Source organism: Nothobranchius furzeri, chromosome 5 (genome assembly GCF_043380555.1).
Source record: "Nothobranchius furzeri strain GRZ-AD chromosome 5, NfurGRZ-RIMD1, whole genome shotgun sequence".
NCBI lineage: Eukaryota > Metazoa > Chordata > Actinopteri > Cyprinodontiformes > Nothobranchiidae > Nothobranchius > Nothobranchius furzeri.
The window spans coordinates 8514084-8541223 of record NC_091745.1 but is presented as its reverse complement, the minus strand read 5'-3'; the positions used below and the strand labels follow the sequence as shown (position 1 = coordinate 8541223).

Here is a 27140-nt window from a genome sequence, read left to right as displayed (position 1 = left end):
GTTCATTACCTTTATGGACAGAATTTCTAGGCGCAGCCGTGGTGTGGAGTGTGTCGAGTGTAGTGGCAGGAGAATTTCGTCTCTGCTTTTTGCGGATGATGTGGTCCTCCTAGCTTCATCCAGCTCTGACCTTCAGCTCTTGCTGGGTAGGTTCGCAGCAGAGTGTGAAGCGGCTGGGATGAGGATCAGCACCTCCAAATCTGAGACCATGGTTCTCGACCGGAAAAGGGTGGCTTGCCAACTCCGGGTCGGGAGAGAGGTCCTACCTCAAGTGGCAGAATTTAAGTATCTTGGGGTCTTGTTCACGAGTGAGGGTAGGAGGGATCGAGAGATCGACAGACAAATTGGTTCAGCGTCTGCAGTGATGTGGATGCTGGGCCGATCTGTCGTGGTGAAGAGGGAGCTGAGCCAGAGAGCCAGGCTCTCGATTTACCGGTCGATCTACGTCCCAATCCTCACCTATGGATGATGAGCTTCGGGTAATGACCGAAAGAGCAGTTGAGGTGATTTGGGCATCTGGTCAGGATGCCTCCTGGACGCCTCCCTGGGGAGGTGTTTCAGGCATGTCCTGCCGGCAGGAAGCCCCCGGGTCGACCCAGGACACGTTGGAGGGGTTACATCTCCAATCTGGTCCGAGAACGCCTTGGGGTCCTGCCGGAGGAACTGGTGGAGGTGGCCGGGGAGAGGATGGTCTGGAGCTCCCTAGTTGGGATGCTGCCCCCGCGACCCGGACCCGGATAAGCGGAGGAAGACGACGTCAAACAAAACTAGAAAAATTTGCATTTCTTGCAGAAATGCTGTTTGAATGCTGAATAGCTGAAACTGTAAGCTGAACTGCTGAACAGCTGAACTGAAGCTGAAACTAAGCAAAACTGTCAAAATGAGCAGAATGTATTGAAAGATGTAGAAGCAAAAAGCATTATCAAACAAATAAAACACAGAAAGTAAGTTAAGAATGGAGAAAAATCATCCTAAATAGCAAAAAACTGAAATCTGTGAACATTGTATAAAAATTGGACAGCTAAAATGTCTAAACACCTGTTATTTCAGTTGGGCAAGTTTAACAGTTTAATCTTTACATTTAGCTGAACTGTGAAATTAGCATCTTATGCAATTTTTTTTTTACTGATTGCTGAAGTTGTTGAATAGCTTAAGTGAAGCTGAAACTAAGCCAAACTGGCAAATGAGCTGAATGAATTGAAAGATGTGAAAGCAAAAAACACCGTCAAGCAAATAAAGCACAAAAAGTAAGTGAAGAATCAAGAAAACTAATCCTAAACAGCAGAAAACTGAAGTCTGTGAACATTGTTTAAAAAACTGGACAGCTAAAATGTCTAAACACTTGTTATTTCAGTAGGACTAGTTTAAAAGTTTAATTTTTACATTTAGCTGAACTTTGAAATTAGCATCATATGCTGAATTTAGGAACTGATTGCTGAAGCTGCTGAATAGTTGAAGTGAAGCTGAAACTAAGCTAAACTGTCAAAATGAGCTGAATGTATTTAAAGGTTTAGAAGCAAAAATCACCAAAAAGTGTAATAAAGCTCAGAATATAGGTGGAGAAAGGACAAAAAAATGCTAAACAGCAGAAAACTTTAATCTTTGAACATTGATTAAAAATTCAAAATTTGAAATGTTTAAACAGCTGGCATATGAATGAGAATAGTTTAATAGGTAAATTTTTACAATTGGCTGAACTGTGAATTTAGAAACATTTACTGATATCCGAAACTGATAGATTAACATATGCTCAGACTTGATATGGATGAATGGTTGGATGAATGAAATGTTGGATGGATTGTTGGATGGCTGTTAGATGGTTTAGTGGATGGATGGATGGATGGATGGATGGATGGATTGATGGATAGAAGCATGTATGGATTTATATGTGGATGGATGGATGGATGGATTGATGGATAGAAGCATGTATGGATTTATATGTGGATGGATGGATGGATGGATGGATTGATGGATAGAAGCATGTATGGATTTATATGTGGATGGATGGATGGATGGATTGATGGATAGAAGCATGTATGGATTTATACGTGGATGGATTCCTTAGGCCAAGCTGATCGATTTGATGTCTCACGTGTGAGTGCCACAAGCCAGAAGATGATTGACCTCTCTCAACCAATCAGGGAGCTGGGAGGGAACGGGGCACTTTCCCACCTTCTGATGGTTAATCAAATTTAACTTGTTTCTAGTTTTAAGTAGAGATAGTTCAAAAAGTTCAAAAACAGAAGTGTGTAATTGGCTCAATATTCAGCTTTTTATATTCATTCCTATGAGACTTGATTAAAGTGATTAATAGTTCATTGTGTTGCCATGGTAACAGATGACAGGAGTCTGCTTTAATAAAGCAATGTACAAGGTCACATGACTTTTTTAAACTTTGATAAACATTTCTATATTAAAGTATGTTGATACAGTTGTGTCTAAATGTTGTCAAATGTTGTTGCTAAGCACATTGCCATGGTAACGCAGAACACAATATCAAGTTAATACAAGACTCCTGGGACCAAGCAGGTTGAATTGATGTATCATATGAGTGGGTGCATATTTCCTTTTAAGCAGAAGACGATTGAAAACTCTCAGCCAATCAGAGAGCAGCGAAGGAGGAGGGGTGTGGTTCCTGCCTTCTGACTAGTGTTAAAATGTCAGTTATGCTGCTATAGTTTTAAGTGTATAGAGCTCAGAAAGATAAGAAACAGCAGTATGTTATAGGCTCAATATTAGGCTTTTCACATTCATTTCAGTGAGACTTGTTTGAGGATATCCTTATGCACTTGTGTTACCATGGTAACAGATGACAAAAATCTACTTCAATATCCTTATGTTCAATGTGCCATGACCTTTTTAAAATTTAAATAATGTTTGTATGTTAAATGACTTTGATACAGTAGTGTCTAAATTGTAGGAAATGTTGTTACTAAGCAGCTTGTTACCATGTTAACAGATAACGCATTTAACATTTAATACAAAATTCCTGAGACCAAGCCGGTCGATTTGATGTATCAGATGTGTGGGTGCTCGATCCTGATTGGACAGAAAATGGTTGAACATTCTCAGCCAATCAGAGAGCAGCGCTGTTTTCCCGCCTTTGCCCCCGGCTGTTGGAGGCCTGCAGCTGTACTCCTGTTAATGAGAGAAGCCTTTAAATATGTGCTTCAGAAGTGAAATTGGACCTGTCAATCTTCTCATCACCATTCGAAAAGTACTGCACCGATTTGAAAAATTCAAAAAGCGTGAGCGGCAGAAGCCTTTGGAGGACATCCATGTGAAGTCTTGTGTGCCTATCTCAAATGTTCTAGAAGATATGAGGAGAACATTTCAGTTGTCTGTCAGCCACAGGTGCCTTTTTATAAGAGGTTTAAATGGAGGAAAGCTGGCACAGTCCTCTTTCTGACGTGTGTAGCACAAAAACCGTAAAACTTACAAGAAAACCAAAGACATCACTTGGAAGCGGACAAAATAGCCTAACGAATTTGAGAACATTATTAATGTACTATAAAAGATGTGGTCGGTGGAAATTTTTGTTTCAAGATTTCATAAATCATGCAGTTAACAGTGCTCAGCTGCTCAGATGTCATGCCAGAGCTCTGAATGTCTCATCACCATTCAAAAACGGGATTGGACAAATTCAAACAGAATGACTGGCAGAATCTCATCTGTATGAAGTCTTGTGTGCCTACTATTAATGTTCTAGAAGCTATGAGCAGAACATTCCAGCTATCTGTCACCCACAGGAGCCTATTTTATAAGAGGTTTAAATGGAGGAAAGCTGGCACAGTCCTCTTTCTGACACATGTAGCACAGAAACCGTAAAACCTACAGGAAAACCAAAGACAGCACTTCGAAGCTGACAAAATAACCCAAAGAATTGGAGAAAATCATTAGTGTACTGTAAAAGAGGTGGTCGGTGGAAATTTTTGTTTCTAGATTTCATAAATCATGCATTTAACAGTGCTCAGCTGCTCAGATATCATTTCAGACCTCTGAAACGTCTCATCACCATTGAGAAACTGCAGCCCCGATTGGAAAAGTTCAAAAAGCGTGAGTGGCAGAAGGCTTTGGTGGTTATGTGTGTGAATTTTTGTGTGCCTACTTTGAATTGTCTAGAAGCTATGACGAGAACATTTTAGCTGTCTGAAGCCGATCAGAGGAGAAAATCTCAGTTTCTTTTAACGTGTTTCAAAGAGAGAAAATCTGGGTCTCTCCTCTTTCTGAGGCTTGTAGTGAAAGAACATTAACACTTACAGATAAAATGAAACCCATTCCGGAAAGCTGACAAAGCTTCCTACATTTTGAGATATAATTTGTTTTGGTAGTCCAAACAATCTGGGGGTAGTAAAGAGTTGTTCACAGAAGATGTGGAGTTCAAAAGTTAGAGTGTGGAATTTTCAGTTTAGAGTGGTGGGAAGCATTTTTTAAAATTTTAATATTCTCAAACAAATGAACCGTACGACCACAATGTTTGGAGTACAGTCATGAATTATAGCTCAAAACGAAGGTATATTCGTTAGTTGTAAGCCAGTGTGCGTCACATTCCAATCGGACCTACGGTTCTCTTGGGACACTGCCAGAAATGGATCAAGGGAGGGTCACTGCTCCTATATTTCCCCATTATAACTTTTGTGAATTTTTCTGAAAATTTCAAGTCGTACCTCAACTTCTACCTGCGATTTTAGAAAAACCGTAAAAGATATCAAAAAGCCTCTTTAATATGTTAAACAGGAAAGTCTTGTGAGTTTGTTAAACTTTGAATGAATTCTCTAAGTTAAAGGGAACCCAATAGAGTTTTAGGTAAAAAAAAAGTGATAGGAATTTGCTTAACAGCATTCACACAATAACTGCAAAATATTTACAGATATAGAAAGCTAAGCTTGTCCTCATAATGAGGTAAAGCTTTTGTGCAGATAGAACCTTTTTTGACAGATTTATTCAAAGATAAAGATAAACATGGCCAGGCGGTCTTGAACAATGGCAGTTCTAAAGAAAGTGACCACAAGCAACATAAAAAAATATATTGTTCTTGTTGTCATTCATGAATTCTAAAATAATATTCATGATATTCAGCTCATTATTTTTTTATGTAGTTTATTAATAGACAAATTGAATCACCTTGTTTTGGCTCAGATGGACAGTTGCTTGATTATTTTGTTAGCCACTAGAGGGTGCTCTAAACGCCCAGCTGCAAGACTCATTCAGGAAAAAGACTGTACAGAGTGTGCCACAGTGACATGGACTGTAATGTGAGAACATTCAGTGTGATAAAAGTCAGTCTACTGAACCGAGGCTTAACGCTGATCGAGAAAATAGGTTCAACAACTGTTAGTTCTGTGAATGTTTTGAACATCTAATCATCACCTTCTCAAACCCACTCCATGCTGTGTATTATACTGTGTGCGGAAGCTGCACCCCTGACCTTCATCCTCTCCTGCTGAGGCTGTGTTTGCTCCCAGCCTCTGATGGTGCTGTAAGTGTGCATCCCCGTGTCTCTGCACTGGTAAGAAATGTAATCTAATACAAACAGGCATGCGTCTTTATCCTCCTGAGCTCTCACAAATTCTCAGACCACCCCTCCTCCTCTCTTTTACTCTGCTCCATTTTGCTACAGTACTGTAAAACACACACACACACACACACACACGCACGCACGCACGCACACACACACACACACACACACACACACACACACACACACACACACACACACACACACACACACACACACACACACACACACACACACACACACACACACACATTATAGTACCACAACTCACAGGGAACACAGGCATGTCTCTATGGCAACAAGCAGCTTGCTCCACTAATGAACCGGTTGCCAAGGTGATGGTGTTGGCTGTGCTCAAATGGAGTTGACTGAAAAAAAAACGAGGTAGAAGATGTGATGTTACTCCTCTGCACAAAACCTCTGAGCGTATCTTTTTTTATGTAACACACACACACACACACACACACACACACACACACACACACACACACACACACACACACACACACACACACACACACACATAAAATGTGTGTGTGCGTGTGTGATGGTATTAAGTGACAAAGACTGAATGTCACAGAGGTGTAAAGAGAAAAAACAAAAAGCCAAGAGGCGGTCAGACACAGTGGTTCCTGCAGCTGTGCTGTGTGTGGACCAATCATCTGGCTGCTGGCTCAAGGTCAGAAAGCCTCTCAACTACACTCTGGGCATGTCGAGGGAAAGAGGCAGAGAGAGGGGAGGAGATAGATTGTAAGAGAGCAATGCCAACAGCCTGTCAGCCATCTGTGTTGTGAGTTATATTCCACTTTGCTGATCAAGCCTCTGAGCCGTTATGCATTTTGGATGTTCATGACCCCTAAGGAGACCTCCAAAGCTGCACAAAACTGATGCTCATATGTTTTTTTTTTTTTTTTTTTTGCTGACCAAGGCCACTATCTATTACCCATTTTCCTCTGACACTGTCTCCCCCCTCTGGTCCAAGGGTGAACAGCCTCTGTGTGCTGCAGTCACTGAGCACCTGTTTCTACAGAGAAGGTCCAATCCTCAGGTCAGGGCTCCTCCAGAGACATGAAATACATGTTTACAAAACAAAAGAGAATTTATTTTATTCAACTTTTACAAAAGATATTTGAAGTAGCTGACACTGAATAGAAAATGAATCCTCAGTGAAAACAATGATAAAATGTAATTATTTAATTATTTCAAACATTTAAAACAAGGATCATTCAAAATAAAGATGTCTCAAGTTACATTGTTTGTAAAGGAGGCAGGCTAGAATCATTCACTAATATATCCTCTCGGTCATCCATGCCAGTTTACAAGAAATTGGAAAACAAACAAACAAACAAACAAACAAACAAACAGACAAACAAATAAAATATCCCCATGGGAGCGTTAGAAGAAAACTGCTCAACAACAACATCAAAAGCAAATTCCCAACTCAGACTTAGAAAATATAATATTTTGATGATCCCTCAAGATTTTTGGAATATATTCTGTGGAAAGAAGAAGCTAAAGTGGAACCCCATGGGCGGGGATGAACAAATCTGGTCTTCAAGGGCCACTGTCCAGCGTGTTTTTGTTGTTTCTCTGCTCCAACACAGTTTATTCACCTGTTCAGCAGCTCATCAGGCTCTGCAGCAGCCGGCTCATTATATGCTGATTAAAATCAGGGAAACAACTATAACTTATTGGATAGCAGCCTCAAGGACTGGGTGTGTTCTGTAACAACTGGAGTAATAACACAGCATTCCACATAATGATCAACCCAGTAGTCAGACATGGTGGTGGTAGTGTAATGGTCTGGTGGCATTGCTGCTTCAGGATCTGGACCATTCATAACCATGAATTCTGCTCTCTACCCAAACATCCTGAAGGAGAATATCTGTCCTTTACCCTAAAAAGGCAGTTTAAATCCTCTGAAATGAAAATATTTTGTAAGTACAATGAGACAAAAGTCCTCCACAGTCAGGTGAGAGACCCATTTCCAGATTTTACTGTTGCAGTTCCACACACATCCTGATAAAAAATGAGAGTATGGTGCATCAGTCCATTTATGTCAGTAATCTAACTTAGACTGAGAGACCATCTAAAGGCTCAGGAACCCTTTGCAGGTGTTCTGGATTCATTAGCTGATTAGAGTGTGACACTTTGAGTCTAGAATATTGAACCTCTTCACAATGTTCTAATTGTCTGATATTTTGAGGGTTTTTCAAAATGCTGTAAGCCATAATCATCGCATTTATAACAAATAAAGACTTGAAATACCTGACTGTGCATGGAATGAGCCAGTCTCATACGTCTCGTACTTTTTAGTTGAATTACTGACATAAAATAACTTTTTCACAAGACTCTCACATTTTGGGTTTCACCTGTGTTCAGTTTTGATTCCTCTGTCTCAGGTCTCTGCTGCAGATTATCCTCTAGGAACTCCGTATACTTTCTGGCATTGGTGTTTTCTTCCAGTCTACTCGTCCCTGCTGAAAAACATCCCATAATATTGTTTCCAGCAGCAAACTTCAGTTCTACAGAAACGATGAGCAGTACTTGCTGTTCTACAGACAGCATCTCTTAAACGCAGCTTTTCTGGATGCAAGAAGGCTGCCATGCTTTCCCAGATGGAAACTGCCTGCCTGACCCTGGTGGCGTGCTGCTGGCTTGTCTTTAGGGTTTCTGTCTCCGGAGAGGGTTTCTAAACCAAGGCTCGACACAACTGATCTGCACTTTGGATGCTCAGACAGTTTTATATAAAGTAGTTAGTCCTTTATTTTATGCATCATTGTGTCTGCTGGGTGCAAACATTAAATGTGTTAAACACACAGTTTCCCACATCCCAGTGAGTTTTGTTTACATGTGTGTTTTTCTGCAGAAATGTCTGCGGTTTAACCCAGACGCCACCGTATGGAAGGCCAAACAGCAGGTGCTGTGCTCTCTGACCGAATCGCTGCGAGACGTCCTGAACTACGGTCTGTTCCAGCCTGCCACAGACGGACATGATGCCAAGTTCCTGGAGGAGGAGAGGCTGCTCAGAGAGTACCCACAATCCTTTGAAAAAGGGGTGCCGTACTTAGAGGTGCAGTTACAGCCTGAGTGTCCTCAAGATGTCACTGTCATTCTTTTGAGAAGCAATCACAGATTCTCTGGAGCAGTTTGAAAGAATTAACGTGAAACACCAACCACTGGCTGAAACAAGCAGAACTTTAAAGTGACCATGTGTGTGTTTTTATTTGAGTAAGACCTTACCAACGGATGGCCATTAGAGTCAGAAATCCCTGGGAGTGCAACCTCCATCAAAATGACAAATGAGTGCAGAGGTAAATGTGTATAACAACGATTATGAACGGTGGAAGTTTTGTAACCGTTTGGTACAAATCAGTAAATGCATTTTGACCTCACAGGTTAACGTAGAAGGAAACATGGTGTCTAATGTGGCGTCAATCCCAATACTCGCACTTCCACACTCGCGCCCTTCAACAGGGTGATCCCGGCCAGGGGAACGAGTGCGTCACAATTCTCTTGATCTGCACTTCACCCAAGTTCGCATCGATATGCACTTGGGTGAAGTGTATTACCCACAATCCATTGCTGCGGTAGAAAAGGCTCATGTGCCTTTTCTGAAAGTATGTATTTTCAAATGAAAGTAGTGATTTATTGATGCTCTGAAACTTTTAGACAAAGCAAAACGTAAATGTATTTGAAATAATTGTCTGGTTGTTTGAAAGTTGTTAAAAAAGGTAATTTAAAAACATCACAGCGACCAGCATCCCGGCGTGCGGTCCCTGCAAACAGTCAATGTCGCATGACGTGCAGATCATGTCTATATAGAGTCTGTCGGTCCAGATCACATCTGTAGGACGTTCAAACTAGGTCTTTACACAGCTGTGGTCGATGCTCCCTGTCTCAATTCTACAATTATTTGCACACTTTTGTACCTCGCACTCCTAAACTTACTGCATACTTTCTCCAAGTGCACTTTGCTGAAGACCGCAGGGTGCAGTGCAAGTATTGGGATTGGGCCTCAGACCCGCTCCCACGTATTTTAGACCAGATTTTTATGATTATGTTACAAAGCCGCCAATACTCTTCAACAACTGGGCATGATGATTCATTTTCAACAAAATTTTGATATAAGTTCCAGAGATTAAAGGTAAAAAATACACATTGCCACTTAAACAAAATAATTTGGTATTAAGAATCTTTGCAAGATTCTAGATCTATAAATCCCATTAGATCTAATAACATTTGCCTAATCTGCAAGTCCTGGATGTTACTGCTCCCATCTACCCGAATCCTCTTGTAAAGGCTTACGCCACGGCCCGGACGCTCCGGTCATCAAAGGATCGTTGACTAGCAGTGCCTACACCACGCTCAGGACAATCCAGACTCTTTTCATGTGTTGTTCCACAGATGTGGAATGACCTAACAAGCACTACCAGAACAGGGGCGTCCTTGTCGATTTTCAAGAAACTCCTGAAGACCCTGCTCTTCAGAGAGCATCTTCTAAACTAGGACCCTCCCTGCACCCGTCCCCCACTCTACTGTCCACTTCCTGTTTGCTTCCCTCATTTATTCATTCACTCATTTGTTCATCATTATTATTATTATTATTGATTATACTGCCTCACTGCCACGGGACTGACTGCATAGTGTTTGCTGTTAGCCTCAAGGGCAACCTGCTGGCTTGATTATCACCTGTAAGTCGCTTTGGACGTCTGCTAAATACATAAACATAAACATCTATTTAGACAACAAATAGCCAACTGGCTTTTGACTGATTTAGATCAGAACACATGAATCCTGCAGGATTAAAGTAACATTTTTCAGTTTGTTCTTCCTTTCCCCAACATTACACCAACTAAGGCTCCAAACTACTTGCAAGCTGCTGTTATGTCAGACAGTGTCTGGTCTTTTGTGGAGTTGAAGAGTAATGCCTAGCAAACCCGATAAAGGCTGTCTGTTTAATAAATCTACAGGCCATAATTTTGTGGATCTAGGCCAAAAGCCAAGAGAATTGAGGACAAAGGCCCTCTGTGTTAGTAATAACTCTTCATATCCCATTTCTCTGTTTCTGTTTAGTTTCGATATAAAACCAGGGTGTACAAACAAACAAATCTGGACGAGAAACAGCTGGCCAAGCTGCACACGAAGGTATGAAATCTTTCTAAATGGGTGAAGAGCAGAGCTTTTATATTCTGGGTTTTATGTCGCATAGCATTTTATGACCATTTGAGCTCCCCTTTCTTCTATTTCTAAGTTATTTCTGTTTTAACACTGTCTCCCCATACAGGCCAGCCTTAATAAATTCATGGATTACATTCAGACCAGCGCTGTGGACAAGATGGGCAAATTCCTAGACAAGGGCCTTGATCCCAACTACCAGGATCCTGACACTGGTGGTAGGAAGAGCTACACATCAGTTTAATATTGTAGTCATTTAACATACAGTATGAAAATGAAGTTATTTTCTACTAAAGTGTAATATTGCTGAAGTTAAAGAGCACACAGTCTACAAACGAGTCTTTAAAAGCAGCTTAATTGTTAACATGAATAACTGTCATTTTTTGCTCGTTATTTATGAAATTTTGCGTATTTGAAACGTTTTTCACAGATTAATTGATGCTGGTGAGCTAAACTTCTGCTATTCATGTGGCAAGACACGTACCTAGTGTATGATAAATATAGATGTAGTGTGCCCTAGGACAGCTGTGGCTACATCGTAGATCACCACCATCAGTGTGTGAATGTGTGTGAACTAATGGATGAATGATTCACTGTAGTGTAAAGCGCTTTGGAGTCCTCTGACTATGAAAGGCGCTATACAAATGCGGGTAATTTATCATTTAGGGGATGATAATAATGGCATGCTGATTAGCCATGCCATGTGTTGGCTTCTGATTTGCAGAACAATTCAGAGTTTCTGGCATTTAGGTCACCTTGGGTCACCTTAGGTCACCTTGGGTCAGGTGGAGTGCTGCAATAGCTTTGATGTTGGCTCAGGTTGTGAGTTTTAGTTTAGTTGTCATATGGCAGAAATATGCTCCTGACTAGGTGCTGCTATAGCGTACTTTACAGTTGATGTCACTGCACAAGTGCTGCTGGCTGGCTGCTAATGCTAAACTAACAAATCACATTTATCTATTGAAATAAACACAGTCAGAGCGCTTATACATCAAAAAACAAATCGACAGAAACAAAATTCAAACTTTCATGCTCAAACAGTTAATTACAGTGCTCAAGTAACATTTTCTCGAAGTGAAATGGTACTTTTTTAAGCCTGATTCATGCTTCTCCGTCTGTGTCAGTGCGGAGACACGCAACATCCTTGCGGGCCTGCCGGAGAGCTCCGCAAGGACGGACGGAGTCGAGCTCTCTTTTCTAAACATCCGTCAGTCGAGACGGAGAACGCAAGCTTGTGATTGGTCAGGACGCCGCTGTTGTCTACAGCGCCGCCATTGCGCCCTCAAAAACATAAAGAGAGCCGAGGATAACTAGCGGCAGACACGGAGAAGCTTGAAGAACACCTCGCGAAAAAACTCTAATAACATGAACGTTTAGTTCTTCCGTGACTGGAGGAGTGAAAAGATGCGCAGCAAGCGTTTTATTTGTGGACGGAAATTAAAGGAAACGTGGGTTTAGAGGTGGCGAGCGCATGAAGAGGTGGAGGAGGATGCAAGACAAATCTGTCTGTGTTCAAAAGTCTCTTATATTAAAAAAACCACAATATAAACACACTATCTTGGACCGATACATGACAGGATACCACAGAACAGTACTACGCCCTCTATTGTCCTGCCGGGGAATTGCTTTGCAACACTCCCCAGGAGTCGGAGAAGTATGAATCAAATGAATGAATGAAATAATGAATGAAATAATATGTATATATCCGTAACCGTATATACCGAATATAACACGGCGCTGACGGAGAAGCATGAATCAGGCTACCCACCTCTCCATCCATGTTTGGATGCTGTTTGTCCGAGACGTTTAGCTGGACCCCTTTGTTTCCTCGCTGCCTCCTAGATAACTCCAAATCTGGGAGCGTTGATAGTATCAGCTCAATATTCTTGGATGTAGGACTTTTCCCATACAAAATGTAGAAATTTGTATAGAAACGAATGAAAAAAACCCACAAGCTCCCCTTGATCTCTTCCACATAGTGAAAATCCACCCTTCCACATGAATACAGCCACTGCTTTGGTTTGCCCGTCTTTTAGCTTGACCATTTCACTTTCCTGCGGTGTCACATTGTTGCAGACCTTTGAAAAAGGGATGATCAATGTCCTCCCAACCTCCGATCTGGGTATCTAAAGTCCGATTTGCACAGTCCCCAGCTAGTTCCATCCTTTTAGAACATCTTTTAAAGATGAAACTACAACTTTGTGATGAGCAGAGTCACTCAAACCGATAAGCGCGATGCAAAATGCACACGTGTTTGTCTAGGGCTGTCTCCCAAAATGCATTGAGATGTCACAATTTACTTTTAGCTACTGTAAAGAATGCTATTACCTGTTAGCTTAGCGCTTCAACATAGTTTAATTTGAACATATTGACCCTTTGCACTGACGTCACCTAATCACGTGGGTCCACCATGCTGGACGGCAAAAGCATGTAAACAGTGAGCGACACGATTACTAAACAAAGGGAAAAGTAGAGCCTGAAACTGTTTTTGCGATCAAAACAAAAACAAAACTCCTCCAGCATTCCTTCAACTAGTTCATGCCCAGTTCAGTTATCAGAAGAAGTAGCGCATCTAGCGGGGGCTCATGGAGAGCGGTATGCTAACTAGCTTACCAACGTTAGCTTACGTTCTCTCTGCAGCTGTTCATCGATGTAAACATGTTGTTGACTTTGCCTAAATTCACCCCTCTGTATTTATAACTTTATGTTGTAAACAGCGTTTCACTTTACACCAAAGCTGATTTTTAAAAAGTCCGGATCCCTACCAGCTCCTGTTGCGGGGGTGTCACTGGGTTCAGCTGCTGCTCTCACACCGGAATGAGAAGATCTCTGAACGTCGACGCTCATATAAATAAATTATGGGCAGTAGTAGCTCAACAGGTTGAGCGGGTTGTCCAGTAATCAGAAGGTTGCAGGTTCGATCCCGGCTCCGGACAGAGAATTCTGCTGTTGTGTCCTTGGGCAAGACACTTAACCCACCTTGCCTGCTGGTGGTGGTCGGAGGGACTGGTGGCGCCTGTGCTCGGCAGCCTCGCCTCTGTCAGTGCGCCCCAGGGCAGCTGTGGCTACATCGTATCTCATCACCATCAGTGAGTGTGTGTGTGAATGGATGAATGATACACTGTAGTGTAAAGCGCTTTGGAGTCCTTACTCTGAGAGGCGCTATACAAGTGCGGGTCATTTATCATTTATCATATAAATAAATAACGTCATTTTAACACACGTAATCATACATCAAAGCTTTAATATTGTTAATAATTGTCTCGCTTTACACTACAGTGGACGGCGGGCAGCCTCCATGGTGAAATACCCATCCATCAGGATTATCAATAACTAGTATAAACACATCACATTTATCCCTGTCAATGTCTTCCTCGTGAAATAAATGAATGTTAATCTTACCCGGTAAAAACATGTTCGCTGCTAATCTGAGGCCTGCTAGTCAGCTTGATTGATCGCTGCAGTTCATCTCCGTCCTCAGTCTCCATCAAAGTTATTAAAAAAACAAATCGAGTTGAGTTTACGTCCTTGTCTGTTAGTGCAGCCGACCACGCAGCAAGCTAAAACCATTTTACTGTCAAATCAACTAAATAAAAGCCATAAAAGGCTACAAACTGGCTTCTTTTGACAAACTTCACTGGAGTTTCTACGGGTGTAAACGGTCTTTTTGCCGTCCATCATGGCGAGGGGGGGGGGGGGGGGGGCGGTCACATGAGTGGCGTGACGTCACGTGCAAAGGGTCAATAAAAGAAATTTGACTCTGTGTGTAAAGTGAGAAAAAGTGAACGTTCTGTTCTTTTTATCGTGAGCTATTTTAGCTTTTTAATATCTTAACTTTTCTAGTTTAAAACAGATTACAGCTAAACTGCCCTTGCTAAATGAACCCAGATGAGCCCAAAAATCGAGCTTTTGCTGTTTTTTTAATTACAGGTGCTTGAAATCTTTGAGACATGGAACAATAAAGTGTTGTTTGTTATTCAGTTGACTCTAGCAGCTGAATTAGCTCCCTCTCAGCAGCTTTGTGACTTGACGCTGTTTAAATCCAACCTTTAAACTGTTTGCAAGCAGCAGATCTCTCCCTCTGTTTTCTGCCTGCAGCTCTGCTGTGTGTTGGCCTAACAGTTTGTGGAGGATCTGAGACAGTGCCGCACACTCTTTGGTGGCTTTTCTCAGCTCCTGTAGGTGTTTAGAAGGCGCAGCAGACGGCTCATTTTCAGTTTGGGTGTGTTGCTCTGTGTCACTCCGGCCGTCGTGGGAGCAAGTGTCAAAACACAAAACACAGCCTGTAAGTGGGTGTGAAACACACTCCCACTGCAAAACACACGGGGGCATCAGGATGATGGATCACCTAGAAAACAGCCGGGTCCCCTGACAGAAACAAACAAAACAAAACAAACGCAAATGATAGTTTACATGATTAATGCAAAACACAGAAAAGGGTTGCTAAGAGGTGCTGAACACTAAAAAACTTAAATACATTAACTTTTAGTCAGAGGAATAGAATAAAATCATCTGAACTGAACATAAATGAACAGACCTGAGGTCAGTAGGAATGCAATTTATACACAAACTATCTGGAGGACAGAAAGTGGGCGTTGCCACATTTCTTTTTTGTAGTTTCCTGGTTTCTGTGTTGTGTGGACGAAGGCCAAACAGCTGATTCAAAGTTTTTAGAAAAGGAGTGTGTGTTCAGCTGAAACAACCATCTCATGCTCTCTAGATGCCCCGTAATTAGCTCCTTGATTAGGAATTTTCAAAAAGCCACCGAGTTTAACTTTGTTTATGTCAGAAGAACCTCGCTATTCACCTTTGGTGACAATCTTGACACTTCCCAATTGCCGAGCTGTTAGCAACTATAGTGTTGTGAACAGAAATGCAGGCATATTTTTTTGCTGGTTCCTTAAAGCACCGGTGTTTCTGGGGAAGATCACGGCGTTTATATCAGTCAAAGATCATTTTGTCTGGCAGAACAACCGGAACACAGAAGAACTTGCACTCTCCTAAATCCCTTCTTCAAATCCAGACTTTACACGACAGCACAGACTCGTTTTATTGTACAACCTGAAACAAACAAATCTATGTCCAAATGAATGTTGGTGATGATTCTCATCCAGGGCTAGCTAACCCTAGCAGGCTAAGCAAAAGTCCTATGTCCTGGTCTGGAAGATGTTTGGCTTCTCTTCTAAAGAGCTTCTCATTTCAAACAGAACGACCGAGCTTTCTGACTCAAGAATGAGCTTTGTTAAAGCTAGTCTATCTGAGTGACCACACACACACACACACACACACACACACACACACACACACACACACACGCACGCACGCACGCACGCACGCACGCACGCACGCACGCACACACACACACACACACACACACACACACACACACACACACACACGCACGCACGCACGCACGCACGCACACACACACACACACACAGCTCAGTGGATGTGTTTGTGCTGTCTCCAGAGACTCCTCTGTCGCTGGCAGTGCAGTGTGAGCCAGGTGGAGGGGAGGCCATCCGGGTCCTGGTGGATGGAGGCGCTCATATCGACTTCCGTGCCAAAGATGGACTCACACCGCTACACAAGGCTGTTCGAGGCCACCGCCATACAGCCCTGCTGGTAAACACTCAAAGACATTTGTGTCCTTCCATGAGTCATTTCAATCCTGTTTATTTATATAGCGACAAGTAACAACAAGGGCCGTCTCAAGGTACTTCACATTGAGTTCAGTTCATTATACCAATTAGTCAAAGTTTACTGTATTTACACCTCTTACCTACAGGGAACAGTAGATCAGTATATCAGTAGAATAAACAGCCCATCTTGTTTATAATAAAGATGGATATTCACCCAGAAAAGCCCCCTCACCGGTCTTCTGGTTGCCTGATTATAAGATACTTGTCTAAATTTTTGCTCACATAGTAAAGATAATACTCATGATAGTTTTTACTGCTTAAATGTTTAATTAAAGAGTGACGCAGGTACACTTAAAGTATTAAATCACCTGTTTGTGTCTTTATGTTTGACATCCAAACAGCCAGAATCCCTTGTCATCAGTTAAAGCGCCCTTGTTTGATACTTCTGTCTACTTTTGGACTGTGGCTGCTTTTTCTCAGATTATTTTGATTGTTTGTGAGATTATGAAATTTCATTTCGTCCTGCAGGTCCTTCTTTCTCTGGGTGCGTCTCCAGACTACAAGGACCGGCGGGGGCTGACGCCGCTCTACCACACTGTGCTAACAGGAGGCGATACCTCCTGCTGTGAAACACTGCTTTATCACCACGCCAAGCTGGGCATCAGGGACGAGAACGGCTGGGATGAGACACATCAGGTGTGTTTGTGATGGCGTGTTTGAATCGGCTCATTATTCTGTCCTTGTTTGTTTTGTGACATCACACACCAGAGGAGACACTTCTGGTTTAAATGTTTATTTTATATTGCACTCGTCTGCATGGATCACTATTTCAAAGTGTCCTCTGTGTTCCAGTTTGTGTCTGCATCAAAACCCGTTCATACCATGACTCACCTGCCACCCCTCATCGTACCCACCTGCTTCTGTGGCCCTAGAACTGCCATGAAGGAGCCAGGCAGGAGGAAAAGTAAAGGTATTCATCCATCCATCTCAGCACTGCATCAGCATTTGTGTGTGTGTGTGTGTGTGTGTGTGTAGGAACTTGCTTTTCTATGGTTTAGGACTCAGACTATTATCTGGCTGTTCCTCCTCTACCGTATAAGACTAACATTTCTCTGTTTTTTCACCCTCTGAGTCTTGATTTCTTTCTCTCGTCCTTCTCATTATATTTCTATTTTTTCCTCTTTTTAACAAGCGTGCTTATATCTTTCAGGCATTTAGCCATGCTCTTTGTTCTTAATTTTTCCCTTCTGGTGCATCTTCCTGCTCTGTAATAGTTCCCGTCTCTTCTCTGTGCTGGTGTTGATTCACAGGCCTGTCAGAACGGAAACTCGCAGCATCTGGAGCACCTTCTCTTCTACGGGGCAGATTCCTTGTCCCAGAATGCCTCTGGAAACACTGCCTTGCACGTGTGTGCTTTATACAACAAGGTATCCCATGCAGTGCATGCAACAACTCAGTAAAACCCGTAGTACAGGCTGATTAAAGACAGATAAAATCTTAAAAGGTGACCCGCTCTTGAAATAGCTGATGATCTCAGCTGCTTCTTTACGCAAAAGAGATCTCTCCTCTTTATGAATAATGCTGAAATTATTGTATAGGGGAGTTAATAAAGTTAGATAATCTGTTTGTTTGTTACAGGAAAGCTGTGCACGCATTCTGCTGTATCGTGGAGCAAATAAAGACATGAAGAATAACAGTGGGCAGACCCCCTTTCAGGTAAAAGCTGAGTGTTTACCAACTACAGCTTTATTACAGCACTGAACTCATCTGAGGAGCCTTCAGGCAGATGCAATAGAGAATCATGTAACCAGGTTTATTTTTGTTTCTCCAACAGAAGTCTCCGCACTGGTTACCCATTAACTCTAGAGTTCATTTTAGGATCCTGACTATAACTTTCAGGGCTCTGGTCAAGCTCCCCCCTATATCACTGAACTGTTAAAGCCTTATGCTCCGACCCGAGCCCTCAGGTCCACACACCAGAACCTTCTAGAAGTTCCAAAGACCAGATATAAAGTCGAGGCGATCGCTCCTTCCAAACTATTTCACCCCAACTCTGGAATCAACTTCTGTTATCCTTACAAATTCTATCTATTGTTGTGTGCCTCTAATCCAGCAAGCATTACACACACACGTAAGTAGGAACAGAGGACCGGAGATAACTCCCGCTTTATTTCTCTCTTCTTCACTTCTCTTTTTTTTTACCACAACAACCACAACGTACTTACTAGCGCCCTCTAGCGCTTCTAGTAAATGCATCTACAGAACACATGCAACAGTATGTGGACACAACATCTTCCCCTTTTGAACAAGGATTCCTTATGTGAACTAAGCCTCATCATTCTGATGTAGGTCACCTAATACACGTTAACATTTCACATTACTCAGTACACTCACTTCCCCATAACAAAGTCCTGGGTCCAGCAAGGTGGCTTTCTCATCCTGATGGGCCTAAGCCTACTATCAGACTCAGAGTTAGATGCCAGATCAGTTCCTGGTTTATGACAGTCCATTTTTTGTGTCAGCATCAGTACCTGTGTTCAGCCCTGACAGAGCCGATAAGTGTGAGGCGTTCCAGGTCCGTCCATCATCCAGCAGATAAGTATTTGGTCCTTTCCTGGTCACGACAGTCTTTGGTTTAGAAAACTTTAACTCTCCTTTCTTTACCTTCCATGGCTTCCTAACCCGTACCTTGTCACCAGCCTGAAAGTTGGATGATTTTGCGCGTCTGCGAGCATCAGTGTATTCCTTCATTTTCAATTGCTTATCTTTAACTCTTTCGCACATGGTCTGCCTCTCTGTCTGAGGAACAGGCATATCTATTACCTGTAACTTTGTTCTCATTCGGCGTCCATGGAGCAGTTCTGAAGGGGAGACTCCAGTTGTAGAATGAGGGGTTGCTCTGTAGTCCATCAGGTAAGTTCTCAGGAACGATTTCCAGGGTTGACCTTGAATCGAGGCAGTCTGTAGGCAGTCTTTAACGCACCTATTGAATCTCTCCACTTCCCCATTAGCTCTTGGGTAATACACTGAGGACCTCAGGTGTTGGATCCCCCTGCTTTTGAGGAAGTCAGCGAACTCAGCAGAGATGAATTGAGAGCCATTGTCACTTATCAATGTCTTTGGATTCCCTTCACGAGAGAAAACTACGGAAAGGAACTGAATGACAGTACCTGCATCAGCTCGGGGAGCAAAAGCTACTTCAGGCCACTTACTAAAATAGTCTACCAATGTAATGGCAAATCTACAGTCAGAAGGGGCTATTTCAAAAGGGCCTATGATGTCCACAGACACCTTTTCCCAAGCAGCAGCCGGTAAAGGAATGGGTTGAAGTGGAGCATCATGGGTGACGGCGGACTTGTCGTTCTGTCGGCACGTTGCACAATTCTTTATCAGTGTCTCTATGTGACAATCCATTTTGGGCCACCAGTACAATTCCCTCAGGCGTTGTTTAGTACGTACAATACCTTGGTGAGATTCATGAGCTATGTCAGTGAGTTTTTTCTGCAACGACTCAGGCACCAGCAATCGATGTGTACCTCTGACAATGCACTCGTTAAGGACCGCGAGTTCATGGCGGATTGGGAAGTAAGACTGTAAGTCAGGTTCCAGTGATGTCTTTCTAGCAGGCCAGCCCTTCTGTATCTGCACCCGGAGCTTTGTGAACACTGGGCAAGTTTTGCACTCTGACTGGAAGTCTTCCCCAGACACAGCGCTCAGATCAGTGAGGATGGCTGCAACTGACTCCACACTCTCTGCACATGCCATGTCCGTCTCGGGAAGTGGAAGCCTAGAAAGACAGTCAGCAACATGGTTCAATGATCCAGTTCTATATTCCACTTCATAGTCAAACTCCAACAGGCGAGCTGACCATCTGGCTATGCGTAGACCTGCTCTGTTATTGCCCTTTGTAGTCAGCAGTGTTGTAAGTGCTTGGTGATCTGTTCGTAGGAGGAATTTTCTGCCCCAGAGCCATGTACGCCATTTTTCCGCAGCCCAGACGCAAGCTAGGGCTTCCTTTTCAACGATTGAGTATTTCCTCTCTGCATCAGACAAGCTGCGAGATGCAAATGCAACAGTTTGTTCTGCATCATTACCGTCAAGTTGAGTCAAAACAGCACCTACACCGTAGTCTGAGGCATCTGTCGAGACTATGGTTGGCTTACTGGGATCAAACATTACCAGAGCAGGGCTGTGCACGATTAACTGCTTGACTTGATCAAATGCTGCTTGAGCTGCCTTGTTCCAGTGGAATGAACAGTCCTTACGCAGAGGAGCTCTCATAGGTTCGACAACAGTCGCATAATTTGGTACGAACTTGCTGTACCATGCACTCAAGCCAAGAAACGAGCGCAGGGTTGCCGGATCAGTAGGGGGCGGAGCATGCAGGATAGCAGTGACATGAGAGTCATCTGGCAGCAGACCTTCTGGACCAATCTTTTGACCCAGAAAGCTCAGAGTAGTTTGACGGAGTTGACATTTGTCAACATTGAGTTTCAGTCCTGCCTTGCTGATTCTGTGTAACACAGCACGCAGGTTGGCTTCATGTTCAGCTTCTGAAATTCCGTATATGATGACATCATCAAGATAGCATTGCACCCCTTTCTGGCCATATAGGATTTGCGTCATCATCTTTTGGAACGCTGCCGGTGCTGAACTCAACCCGTAGGGGACTCTGCAGTACTGGTACAGTCCTTCATGTGTAATGAAAGCAGTGAGCCCTCTACTGTCTTCGTGTAGTTTCAGCTGATGGTAGGCGGATTTAAGATCCAGGGTAGAGAACATAACAGCCCCACGCAGCTCAGACAGTATTTCCTCTATCAGTGGCAAGGGATGGCTGTCAACGACCACCGCTTTGTTAGGTTCTCTCAAATCAACGCACATGCGTATGTCACCAGTTTTCCTTCTAGTGACTACAATCGGGGAGACCCATTCAGATGCATCGATTTTCTCTATAACACCATGTTCCTCCAGATTCTTGAGTTCTGCGGAAACAGCATCCCGGACTGACAGGGGTAAGCGTCGGAGTTTCTGCTGTATTGGCTTCACTTCAGGTCGCACCTTCACTTTATGTACAAAGTCCTTTGCACATCCGAATGCAACTGTAGACTCACACTCCTGTTTGCAGTGAGTGGGCAGAGCAGAGGTTTGTTGAAGTGTAGCGCATACCTCGGAACTCTCAAGGACTAATCGTCCCCCTTTTATGTGTAGCTGGAGGGCCGTCACCAAGTCCATGCCCAGTATGGGTGTTCCTGTTCTCACAATGTAGAGGTCTGTGGGGGCACTCTTGCCATTGTAGGTAATGTCAGCTCTAAGACACCCTAATACATCCAGTTTCTCCTTTGAATATGTAATAAGCTGAACAGCTGGGTTACTTAACTTAACTGAGCCAAAATAGGTGCTGTAAACATGTTCAGGAAGTATGGAAACACCAGAACCCGTGTCTACTAGTAGCTTAACAGTACATGCCTGTGCAGTATTTGGTACTGTGACAACAACAGTGCACATCAATTTAGCTGGGTCACTACTGACACAATTGTCAACAGTTAGAACACACATTTCAGGCACAGTCACTTCATTAACAGGCTTATGAGGAGATTTACACACTCTAGAAAAATGTCCGATTTTCCCACATGTATTACATTTGCAGTCTTTTGCGGGGCAAGATTTATCATTGGCTTTGTGATCCGCTGAGCCACAACGGTAGCACGTCGGAGCTGTATCCGTTTTTTTAGCTGCTTTGTATTTTGGTTTGCGCATCTTCTTTTGTACTTGAACAGCGGCAACAGGCTTTGTTTCACCAACAGCAATGGCCTTTGCATCAGCTATCCCATCCTCGTCGCCACTTGTTGTGTGCCTCTAATCCAGCAAGCATTACACACACACGTAAGTAGGAACAGAGGACCGGAGATAACTCCCGCTTTATTTCTCTCTTCTTCACTTCTCTTTTTTTTTTACCACAACAACCACAACGTACTTACTAGCGCCCTCTAGCGCTTCTAGTAAATGCATCTACAGAACACATGCAACAGTATGTGGACACAACATCTATGTATTGCAAAAAAATAAATAAATAAATAAAAGCAATAAGAATCATTACAAGGAGTAATTACAGAGATCCATCTAACCCGTTATTCATAAAAACAAAAACACTAAAATTATATGACCTAGTGGACTACAATATTTCTAAATTTATGTATAATGCAAACAAAAAAAAACCTTCCTTAAAATTTACTTAGGAGATTTATAAAGACAGAGTAAATATGAACTAAAAGGACATGAATTATTTACAATACCTAAGCATAGAATAATTATGAAGGAGCGCTGTGTCTCTATATATGGAGTTAAAATATGGAATAAGCTAGGTAATGTAATCAAGGATGCGAAAACAATATTTATTTTCAATAAACTAATTAAAAATGAAATACTGGAATCATATACGTGCAAATCAGTTACATAAAAATACTAAACAAATAAATAAAGCTATGGAAGATGTGTGTAGGTATATTCATGTGTGTGTGTGTGTGTATAAATATGTATGTATGTTTGTTTACGTGTATATGTAGTGGGTACGTGTGTATGTCTATATGTATATGTATAGATGAAGTATGTGCGAGCGTATGGGCATGCGATGCACTTTAATGTATTTATGTATGAATAGGTGTTTGTGCAAAAATCCTTTAGCTTTTTGAATTATTATTACTATTAATTTTTTTGTTCTTCTTTACAAAGTGAACTCAAGTCAGCTAACCAGTCAAGCAATTACTTTATATAGGCTAATTTATAATTATTGTTATTTCAGTGCAAAAATGTCATTTTAGTTAAAAAGGGGCAAATAACATAAGTTTTCTTCTTTCTGTTCCCTTTTCGTTTTCTTGGTTTGAGAAGCCTCATTTTATTTGTTAGTATTGTTTTTTTCTATTTTAATAATAAATTAAAAAAAAAAAAGAAAGCGTAGCATCGACAGTCTGGACATCATTAAAAACAGCTGAATACACTTTTATTTAAATATACTTTAACCTAAATCTTTTGAGTTTTCTTCTGTTTTATGACACTTTCTGATTTTAATTACCTTTCATTTGTTTAATGACATTTTGCTGTTTTGTTTCTAGGAGGATTTCATGACTTTATGATTAGTTTTGTTGCTCTTTGTGAAGCACTTTGCGATTTTTCCTTCTGTGATTAAGTTACATAAAAACAAACTTTACTTATATGTCAGCGGGGTCACTTATATTGTCCATGTTGAGTTTTATTGGAAATCACTGGTGTCATTTAAGAATGTTTGATTTTCAAAGACTTTGTGTAAAAGGTCTGATGTCTGCACCGCAGACAGGATAGTCATGCTTTAAGTAAACAGCCACTTATCCACGTGAAAGGCATGTCTCTTGTCTGTGTTTGTCCTTTAGGTGGCAGTTATGTCTGGTCATTTTGAACTGGGAGAAATGATCAAAAACCACCGAGACACAGATGTGGGTGAGTGGTGAACAGTTTATGTGATTACATCAAGAGATGATGGTAAACAGAACTTCAGTTACTTAGACCAGTGGTTCCCAACCTTTTTCCCAAGGGACCCCTTTTTTACCAGTTAAATTTTTGACGACCCCCTCCCATTCTCTCTTCCAGTACAAACATTATTAAGAAATGATAAAATTGTTCAAGCACATTTTAATATGCTTTGATTCAATCATGGACGTAATTTTCACCTGAGAAGTGGGGGTGGGGGTGGGGGGGGTGGGGGTGGGGGGGGTGGGGGGGGTGGGGGACAGGGAAACAGGTTTCAACACAAACGGCTGTTTTCCGCTTGGTCTTAGAGCTCAACCAGTGTCAATTTAATATAGCGTAATATTGTTTTTGGATGGTAAAAAGTGCAGGGGTCAAAACTTGATTTTGGAAAAGGGGGGGGGGGGGGGGACATGTCCCCCCTGTTCCCCCCCCCCAAATTACATCCATGGATTCAATAGATAACAGTAATAGTAGGCTCCAGTACAGAACAAAGTCATTAACAAAACCAAACAGAGCATAATGTGCTTGACAGTTTGTATTACTTCTCTGAACACATTGTTTCTTGTAAACACCGATAAATCAATCATTCCTTTCAATAAATGTTTGACACATAAAAAATACACTGAGCAAAATGTACTTAAATGTGTATATTACTGTTTATACTAGATTATTTACTGTAAAGGCTGTGATTAATCAACCAGTCCTATCTTTAAAGAACTTTTGACACTTGAAAATAAAACAGTGAGCTGAGCAAAATGTTCTTAAAAGTGTGTTACTTTTTCTGTACTAATTATTTCCTGTCTTAATATCAGTAAACTTTTCACTCATGAAAAAAATTGTGAGCACAATGTAGGCTATAAACAAGTAATAAATTAAGTTTTAACCCCTTAAAGTGGAGAGGTCCTGGCGACCCACTGAGAAGCTTTGGCGCCCCCTTGTGGGGGTCGGGACCCCCAGGTTAGGAACCACTGACTTAGACCCAGCCTCTTCGGTGAGGAGAAAACGTTTTACATCACTGCACATCTCTCGTAGTCCAAAAACGAGATTTATGCAGCGCTAGATGAAAATAAACGCCACGTTTCACAAGTTTATCAGCTGATAAATGATCTCTCTTCATCCTCTGACGAGTTCCCTTTGTGGAGTCTCCAAAGTACGCCCCCCAGAGGCGGGAGAGCACCCGGACGCTGGCAGTGCCCCATCCTCACCCTTTCCTCCGAGCCAACAGCGACAGCAGCATGAACGTGCCGGACTGGATGGCTCTGCCCAACGCTCCCATCACCAACATCGTCTCTGTGCAGGTGAGCCGTTTCAAACTGCAGCTGCATTTCCAACAGACGGCTTTATTTACCTGAAACGAGAAAATATTTACAACACCTGGCGTGTTGAGAGGGCAACGAAAAGCTTTTGGGTTCATGCAGCAAAGGACTGTTTTCAGCTTTTATTTGAACTGAACTTTATTTGAACAGAACTTTTCAGACACAAAGGGCTGCACAGATCCAAAACTAAAACCAGAGAAATGGGCCTTCTAAAAAACACAGGTGTAAGGTAAAGTCTGTTCAAAAGAAATACTGTTAAGAAATATAAAAACTGTAGATGTTTATAAAATAAAAGCACAAATAAAAACATGAAGTTTTACAGAACAAACAAAACAAACCAGTAAACAAGCTAAACAGATGAGTGTTTAGGTTTATGTATCTAGTCATAGATGACATTACAGAATAAACAGTTTGTTATAAAGGTTATGGGACTTCCACTGAATGCATTTCCTCTTATTTGTTAATGAATAGTAGAATTTTAAGTCAATTTTAAGTCAATTTCCACTCATGCAATTTTAATTTATATTAAAGCAATATTAATGTGCAATGCCTTGAGAGTTACATCACTTTTGTAGAGCTAATATTTTAACTCCTTCTTTCTGTCCCAGGGGTATAAACACACAGGAACCCTGCGCAGCTCCAGCAGCCCCAGAGGAGCCAGGACGCGCTCCCCGTCCAGGGGCAGAATCGGAGATAAGGAGGACCGGAGCAGGCAGAGTCGGAGACAGGGGTGAGTCCAGCAGGGCTGGGAACACAGATGACCTTTTACAACCAGCTGTGTGTGACAGGTGTTAGTTAAACCAGATTATCTGAAGATATCTTGGATAGGTTTAGCCTGACTTAACGTACAAAACTAAACAACGCACAGAAACGGAGAAAAGCACCACAAAGACTGAAACAGGCCCATGAATACAAAGTTATAGAGAATAGGCAGAATGAAACTAAAGGTATGAAAAAGGATGTGTGCCACAAAGTAGAGCTGATGGAGACGTGTCGGACTGATGGAGCAAAAACAAAAAACAAACTTAAAGTTTATCATTCTCTAGATGTCTTCAAAATGGTTCTTTATGCAACACGAGAAACACAATCCGTTATTAATCCCAGGCATTGTTATAGATGGTTTTTCCATTATTAATCCAGAGGGTTTGAGGAGATGAAGTGTCCTGAAATGTTCTAGCAATGATTTGGAAATCTATTTGCTTAGCCCGAGTAATGATTTACATTTGTTTTTCACTAGTTGAGATGAAGTTACACCTACAGTATGTGAAGTTACGATGTTGATGATGTCCTTAATGCCACCAGACCTGCCCCGACCACCACCACCATACAGACCGCAGGCCAGCGGAGACGCCTCTACAGCGCCGTCCCGGGACGAGTCTTTGTAGCAACCCGATCACACTCAGCTCAGGGAGAGCGAGAAATCAGCTTCAGTAAAGGAGATAGGGTCAAAGGTGAGTTTAAATGAATCTCACTTCGTTGTGTTTGTTGAAGCAGTCCTCCATGAACTCCACCTCTTATAAATCTAACAAAAGAGACAAAAAGGGAGAAGCGGTGGCCTCCGTCTCTCAGAGGGATTCAGCATTTTCAGATCTGAGAGGAATTAAGCAGCTTTTCAGCGAACACCGTTTATCTAAAAGATAAAGTAATTTGGACCGGAAGCCAGATGCTGCCTTCCCACAACATTTACAGCGTTGCCTGTTTAGCATTAGCTAACGCTCAGAGAACAGGCACTCCCATTTTCTACGGGCTAATCAAACATTAGTTTACCAAACAAACATCTGCTAATAGATTCAAAACACAGGGCATTCTGGGAATGAAGCTGCGGTTTTATCACCCACCACAAAAATGATTAAAGAGCAGGATTTCCTTTTACTTTTATTCTGAAACAGCTTTCTTGTTTATTTGTTTGTTTATTTATTTGTGTTTCTTCCATTTATTTAACTCAGTCAGACCTAAAACCAACCCACAAGCCCAAACGATACATAA

The 27140-nt window shown here is 42.1% G+C and overlaps 1 protein-coding gene across 1 annotated transcript in view; it reads left to right on the top strand.

Annotated features, from left to right (window-relative positions):
- shank1 (SH3 and multiple ankyrin repeat domains 1) overlaps positions 1–27140 on the top strand; it is a 128420-nt gene that overhangs the window by 54670 nt on the left and 46610 nt on the right. The window contains exons 3-13 of the mRNA XM_070551406.1: positions 8388–8591; positions 10595–10666; positions 10806–10914; positions 16167–16321; positions 16867–17034; positions 17649–17765; positions 17977–18054; positions 23742–23808; positions 24967–25136; positions 25763–25884; positions 26457–26605. Coding sequence (XP_070407507.1) covers positions 8388–8591; positions 10595–10666; positions 10806–10914; positions 16167–16321; positions 16867–17034; positions 17649–17765; positions 17977–18054; positions 23742–23808; positions 24967–25136; positions 25763–25884; positions 26457–26605 — 1411 coding nt within the window. The remainder of the gene's footprint in view (positions 1–8387; positions 8592–10594; positions 10667–10805; positions 10915–16166; positions 16322–16866; positions 17035–17648; positions 17766–17976; positions 18055–23741; positions 23809–24966; positions 25137–25762; positions 25885–26456; positions 26606–27140) is intronic.